Here is a 21,155-nt window from a genome sequence, read left to right on the forward strand (position 1 = left end):
GTTAACAAAATGTTAATAAAATCTTAGATTTGTTTTACCAAATAAGGATGATAGTGTTGTCTAATAACACAGAACACCTAGATATAAGAAATAATGAATGTAATGTTTGGAATGGTACTAATAAAGAAATTAAAAAAAAAAAAAAAAAAAAAAAAAAAAAAAAAAAAAAAAAAAAAAAAAAAAAAAAAAAAAAAAATATATATATATATATATATAATAAAAAGCCTCACATGGCCCACACGTGTGGCCGGCCCCGAAATGTAAGTGATGGAGCAGAGACAAATCGCAGCCAGAGTGAATAGAGCCAGAGGTGCCGAAATAGCGTAGAGGCATCAGCAAGCCCTCTGCCCCTTGAAGTAATAGTATGGGGTAGTTCATACAGCCTGCTTCTCAGCTTAATGTTCTTATTTGCACTTACAGAGTTATTATCAGCTTTCTTTGCCAAAGTTACCATTTTCACATTAATATATGTTGTGGCAGGTACGATGATACTCTATACCCAGAGATGTCGAGGAAATTTCCATTACGAAAAGATCCTGGAACAACCGGGAATCGAACCAAGCCACCGCTTGGCAGCCACGGACTTTACCATTAGGCTACGGAAGGCCCCGGTGGTCTTCTATGGGCACAATATGTGGACAATGATCGAGGAAAACCTGCAAGAATGAGTAGCAACTAAGGGTAACTTCGAACAGGTAATGATTCTGAAAGTGAGAAAGTACTCCCTCAATTTATTTAAGACTTGTTCTCGTTAAAACAGTGCCATTTTTATCCGAATAGCATCTCTATTTTAAACTAATTCAAAGCTTAGATTTTAATCGGAAGGTTCTACATCCAACTAACGCTATTTCATCAGATTCAATCAGATGCACCGACTAAACTTTTACCTTTCAAGTTTATTTTCCTCACCATTCATGCTTGCGAAACACATACCTGGTCATCCTTTCCGAGAGAAAACATACCTAAACCAATTTCAAGGTCTAATGAGGCAAAAACTTGCACTTGCACATGATGCTTTCAACGACAGGAGAAAAAAAAGTTCCATGTGCGAATACGACAACCATTAAATTCAACAAAGTGGCGCTTCTGTGCCTTCACCTAAAATTGCCTTCAAAATCCATTTGATTCATCTTGATAGAGAAACATCCATTTCCTAGTCTACGAACGGCGGAAGGGAGGCTGAAGCTGGAATAGCAGTGGCAGTCAGAACTACATAGCTGCAAGCAAACAAATCCTCCCAACTTGACACCTGTGTCCCACCGAGTGGTGAAGCGAAGCCTAACATGGAGACCATCCAGGATGAGGAAATGTGCCATAAACAACTCCCACCGGTTTATGACGTCAAAATGAGGAGAAAACTACGCGACCAGTTCGTAACCTGGACGTGGATCCCCTGAAGGTAACATCAAAGTGATAACTTTGTTTCTGATGCCGGGTTTTTTCTCTGCTAGGTCTGACCGTTGCACCTTCCAAGTTTGTTTTCAGCCCAATGACCGCTCTTTGCGTCTCGATCCATTTTTCCGGTTCAGGGAGAACCGAAGCGTTTCATCATGATCGAGAGTAAACTGTGGCGGTTTATGTAACAAACTACAAAAGGGAAAATGTGAAAATACACTGGGGGAAATGTTCACCTTTCTTTCGGTCGGTTGCTGCTTTGAAGGAATAAGCCGAGTCGTGACGTTTTCCAGCAGTGATTACAGCCTGGACAGGAGGTGTTCTGTAATATCATAGTTGTGCATTGACATTATCCGATGAATATCTCACCATAGGCTTTGTGTCGGAATGTTTCCGGTTGCATCAGACAAAGCCGTGTCTATTTTTTTTTGTTTCTCTTGTCGTGTTCTATTTTTAGTAGCTTCACCTTCACCTCCCCCTTAACAAGTCCACTGCAAGTCCACTCTGGTAAAGTACGACCGGCCTCGACCTCAAATGGGTGGTTTGACTGGGTTTTACATTTCAGTAAATGCAGCCTTTGTGTTTTATACTGTGGTGCTCTTTTCCCGCCCAAAGCGTATGAGCTTCTGTGTACTTTTCGGATTGTTTTCGGTCCCAAAATTTACCCACGAATCTGTTTACGAACGGTCGGTAAAGCGGGTTGTGGTTTGTTAAGGAACCTTTACTGGGATCTGGGTGCTGTTGAAACGATGATGAATAGTGTTTTAAAACCTTTACTGTTTAAGTTTTCTATGATTCTATTTGTTTAAAGCAGTGCGCAGCGGGGGCCCAGATAGCCGTAGTGATAAACGCCAAGCTTCTCTGTAAGACCATGCTGAGGGTTATGGGTTCGAAATCCATACACATGTGAATATAATCAATAAGACGATTCAAATTAGCATAAGCATAAGCATAGATGCCCGTACAATTCGTAATTGCTACTCCGTGATTGACCAGAACAATCGAAGTTGCACAGGGAATTAATGAATATGGCTTGGGATTAGCTTACCATTCTTCAATGTGCACAAATCGAGAGCTCAAATTTAAAAGTCAATAACGGCGCCGGCCACGTCCTTACGGTCATCGGGGAAGGGAAGGAATGTTAGTGTGACTACCGTTGTTACTAGAGACCGAGATCACCTCTACATCTCCACGGTTGTCATGGAAAGGATATTGGGTTAGTGGGATAAGGTTGAGATCTGGGAGTCACCTATGTTTGGTGGTGCGATCCATGATGTAATCACGTCTAACCGGATTCGCGAAATAATTCGATAATCGCATTGTACGCCGAACAAGTGTTCGTCACTCGCCCACGCAAGAGCAAGCGACGTGATCAATAGATCAAACACTATTAACGACCCGCGGCGCTTTTTCATTTCTCTGAGCGAACGACCCGCGACAAGTTTGATCCTGCCCTCATCGCCCGGACCCGCAGGAGCTAGCGTCAAGGTCGAAGGATCAAACACTACTCAATCAATAAGACGATGCAAATTTCAACAAAAAGTTTGAAAATCCAATCTTCCATATCTTCCACGCAATTCAAAAATAAAATAGTGTTCTGTGAAAATTTTAGCATTTTTAGTGATGATATAAAGGTGAGACGATATGTTTTGCGAGAATTCATCTCATATGTGACGAGACTGTATATCCGTACAGCTTTCGACTCCTATTGTACTAGGTCAATTAGTTGAGCTCCCACGCCGACAAACGCCGTTTCCAGCATGCTACCGAAGATCTCTCTAAGCGTAAAAAGAGCTTGCAGGTCATCTTCGATCATAGTCCACTTTCCATGTCCATAGGGAAACACCGGTAGTTCCGTATTTCATAGCTAAAGTTATTAAATACAGTTAGCAAGGTTCCAAAGTAGACGAATTCATCTACCATCTTGAACGTATCCCGCTCTATTAACATACTGATTCTTAGGTGAATACAGTCGAGTTCGAATCTACTGCATGTACATTTAATTTAAATAAATTATTTTTTTGCTGCCTTGCTAAATGGTAAACCGTCAATGTACATTGCTGAAACAAACAAGTTGACTGGATTGGTTCAAAATCATAGCCCCGTGGGTTTTACCAATTCTCAGCATAATGCCTTCTGGCGCAATATTGAACTACGTGTACCTTGTCGTAATCACCGGCGGAAATCAAATGAACTAGAATGTTCGTCTTCTCAAATAATAAATATAACTGGTAGATGCTCGGAACTGGTTCCAGGTGCCAGGGTTACTAGTTTCAGACAATCAGAGTGATAATATTGAACCAGCTCTATTCAAGTATTTACAGTCGACTCTCCACATCTCGATGTTCTACATCTCGATATCTCTCCCTATGTCGATGATTTCATAAGTCCCTTCAGTCTGCATACGATTTCACTCTCCATATCTCGATATCCTCCTTATCTCGATATCTCCATGTCTCGATGTGTGTCTGTTCATTTTTCGTTCTCAATTTTCTCTCCGTATGTCGATATGACCAATATCGAAGGTTACTAGACCAAAGTTTTGGGATTCAAAACAAATTAGGAGCGCGAGATGACGTTTGTTTGTGTATTACTTTCTTGGTGTGTTTTTCAATCTAGTATTCATCAAAAAATTGTTCTTTGTGTCGATCTCTCTCTATCTCGATGGTCCCTTCGATATCGAGATGTGGAGAGGCGACTGTATTAAAATTGATGTATCAAAGTCAAAGCAAAGGATGTCATGGCGTTTAAATATGATGAATTTCTATAGCTAGTCATAAAAATAGTACTTCAACAATATTCATGGAGATGAACCAGCCACGTGCTGAAAATGTAATAATATAATAATAAAGCTAATGAATAATAACAATAAAGAATGTGCAAGTGGAGGCTCAAATGCCGGTATGATGATAAAGACGCTTCTTACGAACATGAGTACGATAGCTGCCCACGCCACGACGACAAAATCATCATAGGAGATCTAAACGCTCAGGTTGGCCAGGAGGAGTAGTTCAGACCAACTATTGGAAAGTTCAGCGCCCACCAGCTGACGTACGAAAATGACTTACGACTAATTGATTTCGCCGCCTTCAAGAATATGACCATTCGTAGCACTTACTTCCAGCACAGCCTTTCATACCGATACACCTGGAGATCACCACAGCAGACAGAATCACAAATCGACCACGTTCTGATTGATGGACGGCACTTCTCCGACATTATCGATAATAGGACCTATCGTGGCGCTAACATCGACTCGGACCACTATCCGGTGATGGTTAAACGGTACTGACGGCATCCCTGGTATGGCCTAGAGTGGCTCAACCAACCGGTTGTCACAGCAGTGTATGCGCAGCACCTCGAGCCTGCGTTACCGTAAAAGGCGAGCTGGATGAAGCCACTTTTGAGGACTGCTGGAGCACAGTAAAAGTAGCCATCTACAGCTGAGAGCAACATCGATTACATGGGACGGAGTCGACGGAACGATTGGTTCGACGAGGGATGTAGAGAGATTATGAAGGAGAAGAATGCAGCGCGGGCGGTTATGCTTCAGCAACGGACCCGGAAGAACGTGGAATGTTATAGACGGCTACTGAAACATCAGACCTACTTCTTTCGGAAAAAAACGCCGCCTGGAGGAGACGGATGCGAGGAGATGGAACAGCTGTGCCAGTCTCAAGAAACACGCACGTGCTATCAGAAGCTCAACGCATCCCGCAACGGCTTCGTCCCGCGAGCCGAGATGTGCAGGAATAAGGATGGGAGCATTTGACAGACGAGCGTGAGGTGATCGAAAGGTGGAAACAGCACTTCGACGAACATCTGAATGGCGCTGAGAGCACAGACAATGAAGGACGGGACAACGACGGAAAAGCTTTCAGTGTTGTGGGCGATGGAAACCAACCAGCCCCCACTTTGAAGGAAGTTAAGGATGCCATTCACCAGCTCAAGAACAATAAAGCTGCGGGTAAGGATGGTATTGGAGCTGAATTCGTAAAGATGGGCCCGGAGAGTCTGGCCATTTGTCTGTACCAGTTGATAGGCATAACCTGGGAAATAGAACAGCTACCGGAAGAGTAAAACGAAGAGATAATATGCCCTATCTTCAAGAAAGGCGACAAGTTAGAGTGTGAGAACTTCCAAGCGATCACCATTCTAAATGCGACCTACAAAGTATTATCCCAGATCATCTTCCGTCGTCCGTCTCCAAAAATGTCGTGTATAGCAGATCCCAACGCATCATCTCTTCATCAATTTTAAGGCGGCATACGACCGGGTGTCGACCGCGTAGAGTTATGAAAAATTATGAACGAGAACAGCTTTCCCGTGCCTGTGTTTCAATATTGCGCTAGAAGGTGTTATGCGGAGAGTCGGGCTTAACAGCCGGGTAGAATTTTTACGAGATCCAGTCAATTTGTTTACCTCGCGGATTACATGGACATTGTCCGCCGAACATTTAAAAAGGTGGGAGAACTATACACCCGCCTGAAACGCGAGGCAGCAAAACTGGTGTACAGTGGTCCAGATTCAAAAAACCATGGCAAAAATTACGCATTCTCAATATTAGACAAGTCTTTATCATGGCAAGAATTGTAAAACTCGATCGATAATCAATTCCTTACATTTAAGAGAGCATTTGGGCAAGACGACGACAGATAAAAAAAAATCATCCATAAAAGTTAAGTCTAGGTAAAAGTGAGTTACCGACCAGAAAAACTTATGCTGAAAACTAAAAGTGCGCAAGAAATACGGAGGCGCATCATCAGTGGAAGTCGAGCCTACTATGGCCTTCATAAGAAGCTGTGGTCAAAAAGATTCACACCCGCACCAAATGTACCATATACAAAACGCTCATAAGGCCGGTAGTCCTCTACGGGCATGAAACGTGGACGATGCTCGAGGAGGACTTGCAAGCACTTGGAGTCTTCGAACTTCGGGTGCTCAGAACAATCTTTGGCGGTGTGCAGGAAAACGGTGTTTGTTTGCGAAGGATGAACCACGAGCTCACCCAACTCTACAGCGAACCCAGTATCCCGAAGGTGGCCAAAGCTGGAAGGATACGATGGGCAGGGTATGTTGCAAGAATGCCGGACAACAACCCTGCAAAGATGGTGTTCGTTTCGGATCCGGTTGGTACAAGAAGGCGTGTACCGCAACGAGCTAGGTGGGCGGATCAAGTGCGTGTTGATTTGGCGAGCGTGGGGCAGAGCCTAGGATGGAGAGATGAGGCCACGAGCCGAGTATTGTGGCGTGAAATTGTTGATTCAGTGTTATCTGTCTAGATGTTAACTCAATAAATAAATGAATGAGTTCGATACCTCACTAACTCGATGGTTTCTCCAATATCGAATTATGGTTCGTTAGCTGTAACTTCAATAAGCAATGCATACAAAGAGCAGGTACTCTCACTTTTAAATGATTTTTTTTTTTATTTAACTTGAATCCTAATGTATTACAGTCGACTCTCCACATCTCGATGTTCTACATCTCGATATCTCTCCCTATGTCGATGATTTCATAAGTCCCTTCAGTCTGCATACGATTTCACTCTCCATATCTCGATATCCTCCTTATCTCGATATCTCCATGTCTCGATGTGTGTCTGTTCATTTTTCGTTCTCAATTTTCTCTCCGTATGTCGATATGACCAATATCGAAGGTTACTAGACCAAAGTTTTGGGATTCAAAACAAATTAGGAGCGCGAGATGACGTTTGTTTGTGTATTACTTTCTTGGTGTGTTTTTCAATCTAGTATTCATCAAAAAATTGTTCTTTGTGTCGATCTCTCTCTATCTCGATGGTCCCTTCGATATCGAGATGTGGAGAGGCGACTGTAGTAAAAATATCATCGTCAGATTCATACTGATATCTCGCTCCTTAGTTTTGTCCACATGCTAAATCGAAAATGGACCGTCATCAACGATTCCAGTCATGATAGTTCCCACCATCGATTCCCCAAACGACTGCCCACCGCTTATCGCGTAAGGCTCATTTGCTGCTTTGAATTTCGCCGCCCATACCAATCTGCTTCGGGTTAATAAAACCACGCCGACAGCCGCAACATTTCCACCGCAAAAGAAACAATCGTAAAATAACTGAAATTTTCCCACTCCCCAGTTCCGATTCGTCCTAGAGCCTTTTCTAAATATTTAGCATTCGCCATCACCGGCCGCCAAATTGCCTCGCCAAAAGATAGCTTCTTTTGCGTGCTTTGCGCCATTCTTCCACTCCAGTGACGCTAGACCTCCTTGGGACATAAGCTCGAATGGCCAAGTAACAGTAGCGGGCGTTTGCCAACGACTTTTCCATTCCCTGGCGTATTAGACTGGTCGACCGAATAATGTAGTCTGTTTCAAATCTTAGATTGTCATATCCAATGGAAAGTTTTTATGTTTTTCTAAAAAAAAGCTAGATACTGTCTATTACACACTGTTCGACTAACCGGATTTTATAGCGAAAGATTATTTTTAAAACCCAATTATAGTTTCAAATAGGTTCATTTGTAAATTACCAAAATGTTCGCTTTTACAATCAAAAGATGTAATAGAAAATTTAAATAACACTGCGGAACACGATTTCGTCTCCAGCACCAAAATACCGCTGTTCACTCAATTAAGGGTTGCTGAATCCATTCCCGGTAAACAAAAACAAAATGGCACCTCTAGTTTTCGAAATATTGGCTGTTGAAAATGCAAAAATGACTATTGTAGCCAACTTGCAAACAAGTGTGGTAACTTGTAAGGCAATTTATTTGTTTAATTTGTCACAGAATTAAAGCTTTATGTGTATAACAGTATTTATCAATTAAATTTGTAATGATTTTAATGCGAGAAAGTTATTTTTTGATGGTTTAAAAAAGTATTGTATTTTCCTATTTAAGAGAAACGAACAATTTTGTCTAGAGACAGCAAGTATGTTGAAAAAAATCGGTCCAAATTTAATTGTGCAATTTCAACCAAATTATATTTAAAATGAAAGTTTTAGTCCTATTTTGCATGCTTGGTGGATTAGATAACAAAAAATTTTGATAAATTTTACTTCAAATATTATGCGAACATCAATAAAACCAGTGTTTTGCACAACTTTGGAGACCAGTAGCTAAAAATTGTGACGTGTTGAAACATTTCTGAGAATGGTATCATATTCAACAACCCCAAATCTACAAGAGACGTATAATGTGACTTCATGCAATAGTTAGAGTCCCCAACGTTTTTGAACCAGCTCCTTCGAACTGATACGGAAAGCGATGGTATGGAGGTGGTTGTTGTTTTGTGTTACGAATCAATTCGACTATCTCCCTTAACAGCGAAACCAGCAGCGGCATATTCTTCCGCAACTTATTTTACTCCAATTGACAGGATGTCGTTTTCACGCAAGGACTGTATTTCCGCAAAGAGGACGATGGATTCGCGGCACGTCTTTACGCTCAATCGCCCACTTCAGATATTATTCACGCTCACAGTGTCGAAATAAATACATTCCGACGCGACTTGAACGCTATACCGACGCTTTCTAGTCTTATTTTTCGCTTTCGACTTTGGTAAAATGCGTGAGACAAATTAGCTTCCTTCGGGTGGCAGCAAAGGCAGGCGAAAATGTGAAAGAGGAATTTTCTCTTAGTTGCCTTTTCCGTGGTCGTTTTTTTTATGTTTGATGGAATCCTTCAAGGGCCTCAAGTGAGGTAGCAGTCAGCCACTCGGTTTTTCCCAAATGAATTAAGAGTACTTAGTCGGCCAGATTCGGTGTGGGATTTGTGAGGAATGGAAATTGTTTTCCGTTCGTGGAAATTTAAAGTGGAAATAATTACCCGCTACTAACTGGGTCGCCTCTACCAGAATTTTGTTCTGGAACCCAGAGAACCGTATCTACTTTGAATAGCTTTTCCAGTCTGTTGGCGGGGCGTGTGCATAATTGATTTTTATTTTTATTATACGGTGGGTTTTAGAAGCCATTTGAAGATTGGAAGTGAAAATGTATTCTGTTTTCGATTTCGTTTGGCAGTTGCTACGGACAAATTAAGGATTCGTTATTGTTGGACACTGCTTCAGTAAACCCTTCTGTTTATTCAACGCTTTTTATTCAAAATGAGCGCCGTCGCGACTACAACAACGCGTCGCACAGTGGTACCGCCCATAGGTCATAAATCGAAAAACAAAATGTCGTGGTTGTCATTCCTTTACCTTTTTATGGAGCAGTTATGATCTCAAGAATGTAAAAACATAAACATCATAGACGTTCCTGTATGATAGGCATAATAGGGCTATGAATGATTGAGTGTATTTTATGAGGTTGAAAATACGTTAAAAATTAAGCGATTTCAGCATCTTGTTTATTGTTTTCGCAAGCCAAAATCAAATGGATTTTCAATCAGTTTAGATTGCAGAACATTAGTACAGATATATGTCTATCACTTACGATACATTATAGAGTGTTATTCAACATCTAGAAGTCAGTATTGATGAGAGTAATGAGGGTAGAAATATACTCGCTTCGTAACTACATCACTTTATTTGAAGTACGTTTTGAATATGTTCTTAATCACATTTAATCAAACTTCTACCACCAAATGATCATGTTTGAGTAGAAAAATGAACCTGTGAAGGTTCTAGCTGCAAATATTTGCAAATAAGTTAGCAGCGTGCCTTCATAGTTGTTAGTTTTATAAAGGAAATGGTAAAAATATTCATAAAATTTATTACATATCAGTATATTTATAGCTAACTGGAATGAATATACAAAATAATAAAAATTACATTACTTATACTTCAACTCGATATAAATGCACTTGCAACAATGTATATTGATTTAATAAGAAGTTTTAGTGGGGCGCTTAGACAATAAAATCCTATTAAACTAGTATTGGTACAACAGCCATTCTAATATATAAGACCCGACTCCCCATTGGTGGTAGAAACGACATGAAATTGTTCTTATATTCATTTTGAGCATCAAAACAAGATATTTAACAATATTCCAGTATCTACATATACAGCGCTAGAAAAATAAATTTGTGAGATTAAAAAATATTAGGAAGCAACAAAATATTACACAAATAAGTCATTAGTTATTTCTAAGTTATAAGTATTTGAAACGTAAGATTTATTAAATTAAGTGACATGTTCGTTATTTGGTTTCGGTAGAGATTTGATTTGAATTGGCATTATCAATTAATATGTATTTCAAGTATTTATTTGGTATATACATCTTCGGTACTTATCTAAGTGTTCATTAGCTTTTTAGATCCACATACCAAAAGTAGACGAATACGCATGTGAAGAGTTGCTTCTCAACTTATCAAGTTGGACAATAATAATCCTGATATATATCTTTCAATGTATAAATTTCATGGAACTTATCAATACAATAATATATACTATTGTTAATCTTGTACGCGGTAAGAGTATGCGATATGGATTTTTTCCATGTCGATACGAAACGAAACGATACGCGGAATATCTTGCGCTTATAATGACGAAACGAAACGAAACTTAAAAATGTTTCGTGTAACTCGATACGAAATCAAAAATCTCACGGAATTTTTCGAAACGAAACGAAATTTTTGAATTTGTTTCGCAGAATACACGTTTAAGTTGTTTTTTTTTTCTTGTCAAAAGCTGGAAATTTGACAATAGGCATAACAAACGTCTTTTCAAATCCTTTACCAAATGAAAAACCTTAGCGTTGCTCAGCGGAATCCTTACATTTTTTGGTAAGACCCTTTTCTGTTTGTTTGAAATCTTCTTAATAACTTTATAAGGTTTCATTTCAACATATTTGACACTCACACAAGGCAATGAGTGGGTTTAATTTAAATGTTACAACTAAGAAGTGAATCGAAAAGCAATTCTTCTTCTTCTTCTTCTTTCTGGCGTTACGTCCCCACTGGGACAAAAAGCAGTTACAAACATTTAAAACAATCTCAAAAATATTGAGAGGAGCCCAGAATTAATTTGATTTTTAGAAATGCCTTACAATTTTTTTAATCATGTGGATGTGATGTTATGCTAATATATACCATAAAACATGGAATAAAGATATTCATTTTTTTGCTGTACTTTATGCTTTGTGGCTTGAATGAATGTGATTGGGGACACAAGTCGATAAGTGATCATGAAAACACTAAACTGAGAAGCAGACTCTGTCCCAGGTGGAACATAACGCCACAAAGAAGAAGAAAGTTAAGTAGAACAGAGGAATCACTGGAAGATTTGCTTTAGTATTTGCTGGAGTATTGAATTAAATTAAATTTAAAAAAATCCACCAACACATACCTAAAAAATCAATCAAGATAAATTTAAAAGAACTGCAAAAGTAATAAACTCTAAATAAGATATTGCGACAGCAACTTAACCAGGATTGCCTGTTGGAGTTAACTTAGAAGTTCCTAATAAATTTTCTGGAAAAGCCTTGCATAAACTGTGAATTAATTCTTGGAGGGATGAAATCTGGATGATTGCAAACTTTTAAAGTAAACCTTGTAGAAAATACTGAAGGTATTTCTATTATTTTGTAGAGCAAATAATGGAGAAATGATCCTATTCCAAAATCTGTGAAGGAATTTCTGGACGATTTCTGGAAGAAATAAGGATTGTTGATATTATCTCATTTTCAGATTCTTTGTTTAAAACTGACTACAAAATCACATTTTCACTAAATTTTGAGCCTCGAGAGTATTTTAAAAAATATTTGAAAATTTCGAATAAAAAAAGTTTTGAACCTGGACTACAAAGCATAGTTCGCCTAAGTTCGCCCATGTTCGTTCAGATAATCCGTATTTCAATGAGCTAAATTTAATGTTTGGCTTATTTTTTTTCTCGAGATTTAGATGTGCGAAAATCGAAACAAAATTTGTTTGCGCTTTTCTATTGTGAAATACCCTAGGTATTTCTTGAAACTTGAATCTAAATCCGGAACCAATTTTGATGGTGCATGCAATGCATGAATCAAATTTATAACTGATTTGTGATTTTTACTAAAACAAATCATCAAAATCGATCGAACGATGGCGAAACTAGAGAATTTTGAAACTTGATGTCGGTATTGAAAAGGTTAAGACCTTTGCCTTGCGGCCAAATTCCAATACTTGTAATAATATTGTTGCAACTTCGCGTGCATCGCACCATACATCCAAACACATTACCGGTACCAACCTTTAGTTGTCATCCTTGCCCACGGTGACGGAGATTCATTGTGTTAGCCATAGAAGTGTCAGATAACGTCAGTCGAGGAAAAAACATGCAAGTCAGCTAAGACCAGTCATGTGGAGTTTGTCCATAAAAGAAAGTGCATTTTTTGAGTTAAAATACCTCATAATTACTGCTAAACTAAAACTAGAACTAAATTTAAAAGTCTATCCTAGTTAAAAGTGTGTAAAACAAGTTGATTAAGTGCGTCAGCAAACAAGTACTCAGAAGTTAATTAAATAGTACGGCTTCTAAAATATCTAGGTTAGTTGAAAGTTATCTGTTCAAGAAAACAAATTGAATTAAATTATCTACAACTTCGCAACTTCGCGTGCATCGCACCATACATCCAAACACATTACCGGTACCAACCTTTAGTTGTCATCCTTGCCCACGGTGACGGAGATTCATTGTGTTAGCCATAGAAGTGTCAGATAACGTCAGTCGAGGAAAAAACATGCAAGTCAGCTAAGACCAGTCATGTGGAGTTTGTCCATAAAAGAAAGTGCATTTTTTGAGTTAAAATACCTCATAATTACTGCTAAACTAAAACTAGAACTAAATTTAAAAGTCTATCCTAGTTAAAAGTGTGTAAAACAAGTTGATTAAGTGCGTCAGCAAACAAGTACTCAGAAGTTAATTAAATAGTACGGCTTCTAAAATATCTAGGTTAGTTGAAAGTTATCTGTTCAAGAAAACAAATTGAATTAAATTATCTAAATTTTAATAGTTTCCTGAGCGCCTATAATCTACTGGAACATACTAAGATACTCAAACGAACATAGAACACATTAAAACAGGTAAAAGTTATTGAACTATTGTGAAATTTAACCTAACGTTAAACCTAATTTTAGCTAAATTTTGCTGCCTTCATTATTATTTCTATTGCGAGCAAGCAAGTCACGAGTCAGAGACACTAAACGTAAGTTTTTTCTTAAAAGCTATCATTAAATTACCCTAATCAAGATATAATGAAATGAAACAAAACACACCTACTATGTACAACATAAACTTACTCTACTGTACAACAATTTTCTTTGGTAGTAGTTTTTTAACTTCGTTATCAACAAATATACGTCGTTCAAAAAAGCGGACACCTGTCTCTCATTCGTTGCAATTGCAACAAATATATTATCAATATTCGCATTTTTTTTAATTGGGGGTCGTGAGGAAATTATGCCACGTTATAAGAGGAGAGAGAAGTTGGTGGTGTGGTACAGCGGGAATAAACCTAGATTCATTTTTTGATATAAAATAATGTATGTATCTTCCTTGTTTAAGGTGGATATAAATCGAAGGCACGCCTCAGAATTTCAAGAGCACAAATCTAACGAACCCGACAGCGGTTCAAGCTGAACACTTGATCGATTGGCCATCGAGTAACCAGTCGAGAACCCATACCACAGTTATGAATCTAAGATAAGACGATTCCTAAAGAAATGCCAAAACGTATGCTTTCACTAGCACACATTTCGTTTGCCTCGCAGATAATTTGCTGTTATAGTGTTCTGATCCATGATATGAGACGATTAAATCGTCACATTTTGATCCATGATCAGGGATTGAATCCTGAGAAAATTGAGAGAATCTCTCACGTATCGCTCTCTGTAACTATCATAACATGCTGCACATTATGAGAGACTGTTAATCGTATACTGCAACAACTTCGATCAGATTGGGGGGATAGTAGTGCATGATAAAACCCCTCTAAACATGCTCCAAGCCTGGGGGACACTATTGCTATTGGAAGTTCGTGGATTGTTTATCGTGCCAGTAAAGAAAAACACCTGGCCCCAACGGTAAACAAGCGAGAAAAATGGATTTTATCATCGCTCTCTCTTTGGGGCTCTCGCTCACTGCTTCCATTTATCAGACTTGTTACACCTTGCGATACAATGACGATCGTGAACCGCAACAGATAGGATAATTTGCTTTGCTTGCTTTGATCATGCTTCATACTCAAATGAGAGCGAATTCTGCAATGCCTGTCCATGATACGGACCCATTTTTGACTGTAGCTGCTAGGAGTAGAAGCGAACGCTTTGCTTTATTTTTGTTCGAAATTAAACTCGAATTTCGCGAAATTCCGTTTTATTCCGTTCGTTTTCAATTTTCCGTGGAAATATTTTAACAATTTGGCGAAACGAAACGAAATAGCAAAATACAAATTTCGCGTGTGCGAGTTCCGTGGAATTCCGCGGAATTTCGTTTCGAAACGTATTTGACGGAATCATTCGGTATTTCGCATACCCTTACAAATTTTATAGTTTGCAAGATTTTAATTGTTTGTGATTTTGTCTCGAGAAAGCACCATGCTTAAGAAATTCTACCTTTACTAAAGGTAGAATTTCTTAAGCATGGTGCTTTCTCGAGACAAAATCACAAACAATTAAAATCTTGCAAACTATAAAATTTGGAAGAATCGTGATTATTGCTATTAACATTACTTCTGTAAAATAAAATTTTGGCGTGTCGTCTCCCGAACCGAGGGCCGTACATGAATGTCATAGGCTACCACGCTATGATGGAAGGATAGCGAAAGTAGCAAGTATTATGACCCCGACCCAAAACGAAATTCGAACACCGATGGGAAGCTTTTGCCGAGTTTACTGCTAAAGGCCTCCTCCAGCAAAAATGTCAGCTACGCCAATGGAGCCCAATTTTGTGTAAATGTATTTTTGAGATTATAATAATCAAATTAACGGAGGTGATTCGCATGAAGATTTAAACAATACAATCATGAACGTTAAAATAAATGTTATAAATATTTACACACAAATATTGCTTGTTGTTGCTACCAAGTTAATAAAATCAAGCCATTACTCACCCGAATAACCAATTGTGTTCTTCGACACTCCCACGTGGCTAATTCCTCCAGGTGCTCCCACGACGATTCCTTCTGCTCCTTCAATTCCACCGGGTAGACTCCCCAGGCCACCACCCATTCCCGCACCCCCCATACCCATACCGGAGGAACTGGTCGAGATGGTGGTAGTCGGCATGACAGCTCCTCCCGGCGGAATCGGTTCCGGATCCGGCAACGGTGGATAAACGGGATCACAACATTCCCGCTCGGGAAACTCACTAGCCCTCACTACAACTGGGCCCATAACCCCAAAACAGCAACATCCGGCGGCAGCAGCCACCAGAAGCAGAGCACTAAATTTCGGCCCTCCTTTCCAGTAGTCGTTAATCGAGGTTCCACCTTGAGGGTGGTCGGCGGGGAAATTCGTTTCGATGACTGGCACCGTCCATACAGGTGCCACCGATTCCAATCTTGGCTGTGGTTGCGTCACTTTCCCAATTCTTCGTACACTGTAATTTCCTCTTCTTCGGCGCACTCTGGAGGCAGCGAGGCCAACCAGAGCGCCTTGCCCGTTGCACCGTCGTCTCATTTTATGCGAATTTTCTTTATTCGGGACTTTCTCATTATACTTGCGGGTGAAGTTTAATCTTTATTAGCGTCGTTTGACTGCACCACTTGCACTGGGGCGCTTACACCTGCTTTCAGAAAACACACACACTCACCGAAACTATGCTGTAGGGATTGGAAGCAGACTCACGTACCGATTAGCAAATGGGTGCCGGTGAACAAATGGATTTTGGCTGAGTTTGGAAAGTGGAGCTCATGGAAATTCTAATTGAAATGATGTTAAATTTCCACCACCAAGCACCTGTCGGTCTGGCATGCGCAAAATCACGTAGAGCAACCGGAGAGCCATCTGATCTGCTCTATCGGATTTTTTTCTTCAAGCTTGCCACTCTGGCGGCCACCCACGCTGCCCAAATAGTATTGCAAATTGGTATGCAGGATTTCCAGCTCAAAACGCAAATAGCGTAGAATCTACATTGTATGAATTGATCAAAACTATAAACATGTATTAGTGGCTAACCTATATGACATTTCCCAGCAGAATGATATAGACAATGTTTCGAAAAGCACCTAGTAATGAAAAAAAAAAATAATAATAATTAAAAATTTATATCTTGAAAACGATGCGTTTGATTAGGCTAAGAAGCCCGTCATTCGTTTTGGAAATGATGACTTTTCAGCTTGCATTTCAAAGTGATAAAACTCAGTCTTGATAGTTTATATTGACTTGAAAAAGTATCACTGTACGCGCTAACATACATGAAGTATGCTGATACTTTTTCAGCTGACTAAAACTTCTTCAAAGATACTGGTTTTACTAAAATGCACTGTTTTTAAATTATAAAATTTCTTTTTAAAAATGTCCTCTTAATACAAAACCCTTTCCAACACTTAATCTAGGAAATTTGAATATTTTTTTATGATAAGTGCTACTAAGTGCCATTTAGATTGAAAATATTTAGTCAGTCTAAAAATGTCATTTTTATTTGCATTTTGAGCTGGAAATGCCTTATAGCGTCTATAAATTCTTATCTCATCGCACCTCGTATGAAAACCCCAAAAAAATGACTTCCATCCGATGAACACCAGCTGGTTGGGGTTACCCCCCCAGTTTTTAATCCGAAAAGGGTCCGGTGGATTGGGTGCTCGTGGCTAACAGAATAATTTGTAATGCGTTTCTCGTGCTCTTCACACTAATTGGACGAATTCTCGTAATAGTTTTATCCCATTTTCTTTCAAACCAAAGCGCACTTGAAAGTGGAGAGTATTCGAATAAATTATGACCAAATCCCGTAAAGTGAATGGTTAAATTCAATTGAATTTCATGTTTATAGGGGCGAATCAATGCCAGCGAATGAAATCGATCAGCTCGTTTGGCTGAACGGGACTGTCACTGAACGGCTGAATGGTTTTGGGATGTGCTAATAATGATTTCATGTGAAATCGTTAACATAAGACCTTGGATCAGTGGGCTCTAACAATGGTGATGCTGTTTGGATCAGGTGATTTGGATCCTGCAGTAATGATGTGTTGTTTGTTTGAGGATCGAGGGAATAATTGAGAACAAATATGCCGATTAGTTGTTTACGGAATTTGACACGTGTTGGATACAAAATACAATGGATCCGAAAGTCAAACAGAACATTTTTTTTCATCGCATTAATTATATTAGTACAGTCAACTCTCTATAACTCGATATTGAAGGCCCATCGAATTACAGAACACAAACCAGTGCAAATGCGACCGAAGGGACCGTCGAGGTGGCCATGAAAATCAACTTTTACTACACTCTTAAAAATAATGAAAATTACTGTGGACGTAATTCTGGTTATGACTGAATGACACATGATGTAAGTGATGGAACGACACAAAAATGTGTCCATGAAGATGTATTGAACAAAAAATGTAATTTTACATGCTAATGGACACGAAAACGATAGAACTGTGATCGATGTTTCCCGAATCAGACACTAACGTATTTTAAATTCGACACAAATTTACGTCATTCGGCTCGCTTCTTTTATGTGCATCCTAAAAGACGTAAATCACATGATTTTTTCGTAGTGTGTATGGTTCTCTAACTCAATATCGAGGTACGGAATATCAGGTAACGGAGATTTGACTGTTCATATACCTTTATTATAAGCTATTATTGATATAAGCTAAAGTAATTTCCTTTAAATAAGCAAAAAAATCTACCAGGACAGTGGATTACAAAATAATTGTTACAGATTCTGCTACTTAAATACTGAGAGAGATGAGACAGCTCACTGACAGTTGGCTTGGCTTTGGTTTTCTAGGCTTCTTAGACTTTTTCATTTAATTCTTGGGTTGTGAACAACGGTGAGATGAACTTAGTTGAGCTCAATGGCACATTAGGTAATAGAGCAAAATCTAGAATGCCGTGAAAAGTGTACTGCAATCTGTCAAACTTTGGTACCTTTTGCAGTACCAAGGGACCCAACGCAGTACTTTAAGTGGTACCCAATCTGAACTCGAGTAGGTGCTTTGATTGAAACCAAAAGTAAACTAGGTTTTTCAAACATTTTTTTTTTGTTCTTATGTAAGTTACTTTTATTTTCGTCTTGATAATAATCTGTTTCTGCGTTCAAAACATTTTTGAAAACAACGTCTCAATTTTGAGCTAAATTTTGATTTAATTACGCATTACAAAATTTGGGTTAGAGCAAACTAAACAAAATATTTATTAGTTGTAAACCATTATAAATAATGTCCTTAAAAACGAGAATTTTATAATATGCTAATTTATTGCAGTTTCTATTTAATGAAGCAACGGGAAGTGTCGTTATTAAAATGTTGGGGGAAATTGGGGTAAAACCAGCATCCTAATTATTAATCAATCTATCACTCCTTGAGATCGCTTGACGATATATTAAGCTTATTTAGTGTTTTAACCCAAAATGGTGATTTATCATTCAAAGGTGAAACAATTAAGAGTGTGAACAAACAAATAAATAGATTTTATAATTCTACCTTTAATGCAGGTTGCCAAGTGTGTGATATTTTCAAAGGGAGCTCCAAACCCGAGCAAAGCTGAATAGCAAAATGATAATAGATCTTGTTACCTGGTTATCATCATTTGATAACTGATTTTGTTATCAACTTGGCTGAATTAACAGCCAACATAACAAAAATGAGAACTCAAATTTGTTTGTCGAATAACAAAGTAATTCAAGGAAATGTTTCGAGAAATTAGTATTTTGGATTAAACTTACGCTTCAAATAATTGTACAAAGTTTTGTATGACGAAAAGTCAACTTTGTTTATCGACACACACTTTGTAAAACTGTTGTGGGAAAGATGTGTGATAACATATTTTGTTATCAACCTGTTATCAATAATGTCTGTAACGGATACAATGATAACTATTTTTGTTATCATTTGGTTATCATTGATAACAGAATATCAAATTGATAACAGTGGTAATGAAATTTGTTATCATCCAGCAGAGCCGTAGCGTTGCCTCATGGCGCCCTTGGCGAACCTCTATTTGTGCGCCCCTAGTCAAAGTAAAAATTCAACTTTTTTTTCTTATGAAACAAGTTTACGTTGCACTTACAATACAAATTTCGAAAGTTTTATTTTTTAAATTTTTAGCAACTTCTGTATGAACTAATCTTCAAAAACACAGATGAAATGTCATGTTAAAGCTTAAGTGTTCACTTATATTTAAAATACATGAAATGTTGATTGATCTTGAATGAAACTCTAAAATTTGTTTCAAGATAAACTGTCTGAGAATTGTTTTTTAATACATTTGTTGATGAAATTCCTTGATATTGGCATGTAAGAAATCGGCAGAAAAATAATAAGCTTTTAATATTTAAGCATACCGTAAATTCGGGTGAAATTGATCAGTACGGTGAAATTGATAACCGTATACGATTTAATTTCTTCCTAATGGAGCACTATTTACTTATTGTCCAATTGTGTGTTTTGAATTTTTTTGCGTTAAAAAATGGTAATTTCTATGAAAATAATGTAAAATTTCAGAATCATATACGGTGTAGTTTTGACGAACATCCATAAACTTCTAGTTATATCAGGCTATGGACATGCCCTATATCAACTGCAGCGATTCGCAGTAGACAGGATGTCCCGGGCTCGATCCATCTGACAAGCCAATCGAGCCCTCTGTCACCATAGAAGATGGTGTCTCCATCATGTCAATAGCCTGAGTTATATACAAGGATTTGAACATGGTATCAACCTGAAAGTTTGTGAGACTCAAAATATATCCTCAAACCATATTTTGTCATCCAAAATTGTACAAATTGAAATAATTGAACTTCTTGTAGACATAAGTGAATTCCTTTGGTGAATGCCTAAATTTAGGAGTTTTCCGCGTAGTTGTTGAAAGTTAACTATTCTATATTTCCATAAATATTGTATTGTTAAGAATAGGGTCCTAAAATGTTTAATGAAATCTTGTTTTCATTTCATAACACAAAAGAGCATGTTACTGCAACTACTTTAGCAATTTTTCCCGCTTAAATAACGGATATACCGTTTTGTCTCAAATTCCGAACAGACTCATATTCCGAACACTCCGTTTTTGTATGGCAACTGGGTTGAAATATTTCGCTGAAATATGTCGTGATATTACCAGGAAATGACAGTCAATTGCAATTCAATTTTAACGTCTCCAATATATTTTATACCTCAGGAGTAGTGATGATTCTCTAGTTCGAGACCACTAGAACTAGCTCAGATAAATTTGTTTGCAAAATTATTCATTTGAATACGATTTACTCGTGCTGTTCGGAATTTGAATCAAGGTGTTCGGAATATGAGACAGAATGAACACAGTGTTCGGCATTTGAATCAAAATGTTGTTGCATACTTTTATGTAAAAACAATACTAAACAAGTTTGATTAAACATTTTTATCGACACACCCAACAGCTAACGGTTAGGCTTCGTGAAAAAATTACAATTTTCACAAATATCAGCTATTTTATGCCTATCAGATGCATTTGAAGTCACAGTTGACCTTAAGTGTTCGGAATATGAGTCAAAACGGTATCATATTAAAACTTTAATTTAAAAATTGGATCCATAAATGAACCTTGACACTTGAGATCATGTTTGACGTTCGCTTAGTCGACAAAAATACCACAGGGCTTTTAGTTTTAACACTGGGGTTGTTCCTATCTGACATTTCGGTAGGGACACAGAAAACA

At 38.2% G+C, this 21,155-nt stretch overlaps 1 protein-coding gene and 1 long non-coding RNA gene across 4 annotated transcripts in view; one reads left to right on the plus strand and one right to left on the minus strand.

Annotated features, from left to right (window-relative positions):
* LOC5567775 overlaps positions 1-21,155 on the minus strand; it is a 709,794-nt gene that overhangs the window by 575,189 nt on the left and 113,450 nt on the right. For 2 of the 3 annotated variants that reach the window (XM_021856662.1, XM_021856655.1), the window contains exon 2: positions 15,407-16,117. The exons of the other annotated variant lie outside the window; for it this stretch is intronic. In XM_021856662.1, coding sequence (XP_021712354.1) covers positions 15,407-15,974 — 568 coding nt within the window. In that variant the 5' untranslated portion in view covers positions 15,975-16,117. The remainder of the gene's footprint in view (positions 1-15,406; positions 16,118-21,155) is intronic. 3 annotated transcript variants of the gene reach the window in all.
* LOC110680881 lies at positions 13,210-13,607 on the plus strand. The gene is made up of 3 exons (XR_002503014.1): positions 13,210-13,248; positions 13,310-13,379; positions 13,434-13,607. It is a non-coding gene; the product is annotated as an uncharacterized LOC110680881 (long non-coding RNA).

The sequence above is a fragment of the Aedes aegypti genome, chromosome 1 (assembly GCF_002204515.2).
Source record: "Aedes aegypti strain LVP_AGWG chromosome 1, AaegL5.0 Primary Assembly, whole genome shotgun sequence".
In the NCBI taxonomy this organism is placed as follows: Eukaryota; Metazoa; Arthropoda; class Insecta; order Diptera; family Culicidae; genus Aedes; species Aedes aegypti.